The sequence below is a fragment of the Anarrhichthys ocellatus genome, unplaced genomic scaffold, assembly GCF_004355925.1.
Source record: "Anarrhichthys ocellatus isolate YVR2014 unplaced genomic scaffold, GSC_Weel_1.0 scaffold5632, whole genome shotgun sequence".
Classification (NCBI taxonomy): domain Eukaryota; kingdom Metazoa; phylum Chordata; class Actinopteri; order Perciformes; family Anarhichadidae; genus Anarrhichthys; species Anarrhichthys ocellatus.
Genome location: NW_022285606.1, coordinates 1 through 3373, shown reverse-complemented (window position 1 = coordinate 3373; position 3373 = coordinate 1). Strand labels below are relative to the sequence as shown.

The following is a 3373-nucleotide window of genomic DNA, read 5'->3' as shown; positions in this document are numbered from 1 at the left end:
AATATTTGTTTACTTTTGCATGACAATGTCACGTACATTTTCTGGTTCCTGCTCCTTCTGACGCTTCACTGAAGCTACTTTATTGTTATCATGGTATCTTATGGTTTTCAACATATATTTATCTTGTAAAGGTTACTATCTCTTCAATCTCTGGTCTGACAAAAACTTTTAAATAGAGATTTAAACAATGCTGCACAAAACACACTTCACTGACTGACCCTATGGGGTCGAACTGGTTAAATATGTTACATGAATACTTCATAAATCAAAGACTTGTGAATCCCTAGCGGCTGTGGATCGACTCTGGCTGAATGTGAAGCCGGGTCTTGGTGGCCAGGGCTGCCTTGCGGGTCATGGTGGTGCAGCGAGTCAGGATGTCCTCGGTTTTTGGTCTGGGTGGCATCCTGGGAGCCATTGAAGCCGTCTCACTTCCTTTGGAGCTCACAGATTCAGAGCTGTCAGAGCTAGTGTTGGAGCCACGGCGGTCAGAGAGGATGAGATCAGGGTTGATTCTCCCACTGTCACTGACACTAGGCTGGGGGGAAGCTGCAGGACTGCCTGTGGGACTCTCACACAGCATGTCATCTCTTAAACTTGAGGACGATTGGCTTTTTGAGTAGAAGCCGGAGAAGCTGATCTCGGTGCTTGTGTTGCTCTCGGTGCTTGTGTTGCTCTCGCTGCGTAAGCGGCCATCTGAGTTTGCGGCGTCCCTCTCCGCCTGTACTTGCGACCAGGTCTCAGAGAGGACGTCCAGAGATCGGGCCTTGTAGAGACGCCCGGCCACAGAATCCTGTTGTGGGCTGTTTTCTTCGTTGATGCCGGGTGGACGAGGACCCTGAGGTTCCCTGCTGGTTGCCAGGTTCAGAGTGGAACTGTGCAGCTTTCTCTGCAGGCTGTAAAGGCCTAACCGTGGGTTGTTGTATGGTTGCAGCTTCATGGAGGGGATATAACCTGCCTTGCCATTGAATCTGCAGAGAATGGCAAAAAAAGGGAATTTATTTCAACTTTGTTCAGCAATTGCCAACTATGTTAACTCGATTAAGTTCAGAAATTCATCACATTTCATCTTAATGCAGGAAGAAATATTTGATACCGGTGTTTGTCTGTATTTCATCTCTTCATACAAACACTTTGCTAACTGTCCACCTACACAATAGTGAGTTTGTTGTGTGTTTTCATGTGAAGATAATGAAGAGGCACTCATGAACACTTCACCACAACACTTTTTAAAGAGCTCCTTGTTCCTATTCTCTACTGTTTGCAATGTTGACAGATAAGATTGGGGTATACCTGATGAGCCACCAGCCGTTGTCAGACTTCCTCAGCACCTCCACCACAGAGCCAATGGGCACTGACACCTCGTCATCCTTCTTAGTTGAGTAACTCCTCACGGCACAGTACAGGGCACCTAAAGGTCACAAACAAGACAACAAGCTCAGGAACTGCTGTGCAGATACATACTGTCTTAATAAAAGTGAGTTTTGGTAGAAAGGAATAGATGCATGTTAACGTCCAGTGGTTAAAGAGAACTCAACAGTGGTAGTTGTTTTTAACAGCTAATCTTCATAGTAATATGAAGTAGATGCATCTGACATGCATTGATTTTCACAGTAATGCCAGATGATGTCACACCACTGTCAAGCTTACAAAGGTTCACTTCTGTAATCCAGCTTGTTAAATGAGATCAGTCTGTTCTACGTGCATTCTTGCTCATTAAACTCCAACTGTGACTACAAGCAACACACACCTGCAAGCTGGAATCCAGCATCATCATCCTCCTCTCCTTCCCATAACTCCAGGTAGGGAGCAGGAAACCAAGCCAAAAGCTTATCCTCGTTCTCCACCAGCCACCAACCTGGAGAGGAAATAAAACATACTTTCAGCATGACAGAAATTGTTTTGGGGGAAGCTCAAGGTGTTTGCTGCTTTTCAGGAAGGAACTGCATGAAAGTGAAGCACTGACCTGCAGGGTCTTTGATCAGGACATCCAGCTTCTCGTCCACAGCAACCTTAAACGGACGATTCTTGGTATCCTTTGTCTCGTAAGCAGCCACACAGCGGTAAGTCTGGGTGACAAACGGGTGAGTGACGCTGCCTGCATGCTGGCGAGTCATATCACCGCCTCCTCCACCACCTCCATCGGGCAAATCATCAGACATCAGGATCATGATGCTGTGTGAAAGAGAAGTCAGAGTAAGAATCAAGAGCTTCTATTAAACTATCACGTGACTTGACTTAAACACTGACATGACAACCTACCTGTTCTTGGTGAAGTCTGGCTGCAGGTCGTGGTCTTTGGGCATGAAGAACTGAGTCACCTCTGAGCTCTGAGTCACAGTTTGGTCGCACTTCAGCAGCTTGTCGCAGTAGCTCTCCAGGAACTTCATGCGTTGGATTGATCGCTTGGATCCTTTCTGCTGGAGGTTGTTCCTCCTGGCCTGCCCTGGAGAGAGGAGAGGAGACGGTTTCAGGATTAATATTAGATTTGCTGAGAAGAAGAACATCATTTTTAAAGCATTTTTCTTCAAACAGGAGGAAAAGCAAGCTAAAACAAACCATGTTTGTACAGATATTAAACTGTTTTGTGTGCTATTCCTCTAATTAATTGCTACAAATACACAGTTGCTCACAGGAGACCATTTATAAACACCTTGTAACACACAGTTGAAATAATCTTACCACTAAATTTGGGGATCACTCTGTCGTTTTTCCTGAAAGCGTTCATGTGAGGGAACCTCTTTTTCAGCTGCCTCTGTTTGGAGAAAAAAAACCACATCTGAATTAATAATTATTCCTACGATATAAACAGCAGACTGAGTACACCAAGTGGGAGTTTCTTTGGTCTTACATGAAATTTCTTGAAATTCTTGAAGGACCTGTAGACAATAACTTCAGTCTCGTCAGACCACAACACAGATATCAAGAGCATCTATGGAGAGAGAAAAATAAAAGATTTCAGACCAGAAACTTTACCACAAACACAGACATATTTAACACCTCACATAAGTAACAACTGAGGTCTTGACTCACCTTCATTTTTGGTGTGTCCCTGTGGACGGCTCCGATAATACGGGCACTGATTACAAAGCGTTGTTCACCGGCCATCGTCCACTTGTTTGTGTCTGAGCTCTCAGGATGAAAAGCTGCTCTATTGACCTTCAGTGTCTAGCTGAACTGCCTCTGCTGCTCTGCCAGATCAGAGAGTCTGCTGCGGTTTATATGTGCTTCACATAACGGAGGCGGAGTTTGACTGAGCAACATCTGAGGGCTGGAAAAAAGGATGCACACATGCAGAGAGGAGTGGTCAAACAAGTGTAGCTGGATCTTCTGGCAGTCAAATTAACATCAAAGTCAGACGTCATGCAGGAGAATG

At 45.1% G+C, this 3373-nt stretch overlaps 1 protein-coding gene across 1 annotated transcript; it reads right to left on the bottom strand.

The window, feature by feature from the left end:
• Nucleotides 1-6: 6 nt before the first annotated feature.
• Nucleotides 7-3173, bottom strand: noxo1b (NADPH oxidase organizer 1b). The gene is made up of 8 exons (XM_031841915.1): nucleotides 3031-3173; nucleotides 2849-2929; nucleotides 2680-2752; nucleotides 2260-2443; nucleotides 1964-2172; nucleotides 1748-1855; nucleotides 1291-1408; nucleotides 7-968 (listed from the first exon to the last, which is right to left on the bottom strand). The coding sequence occupies exons 1-8, from the start codon at nucleotides 3103-3105 to the stop codon at nucleotides 284-286; spliced, it is 1533 nt and encodes a 510-aa protein (XP_031697775.1). The 5' UTR covers nucleotides 3106-3173; the 3' UTR covers nucleotides 7-283.
• Nucleotides 3174-3373: the final 200 nt, after the last annotated feature.

Excerpts from the sequence above, each read along its gene's own strand:
- noxo1b (XM_031841915.1), bottom strand. The coding sequence starts at position 3,105 with ATGGCCGGTGAACAACGCTTTGTAATCAGTGCCCGTATTATCGGAGCC. Across the intron at positions 2,930-3,030 it reads GGGACACACCAAAAATGAAG|ATGCTCTTGATATCTGTGTT; the intron begins GTGAGTCAAGAC and ends CTCTCTCCATAG. Across the intron at positions 969-1,290 it reads AACGGCTGGTGGCTCATCAG|ATTCAATGGCAAGGCAGGTT; the intron begins GTATACCCCAAT and ends CATTCTCTGCAG.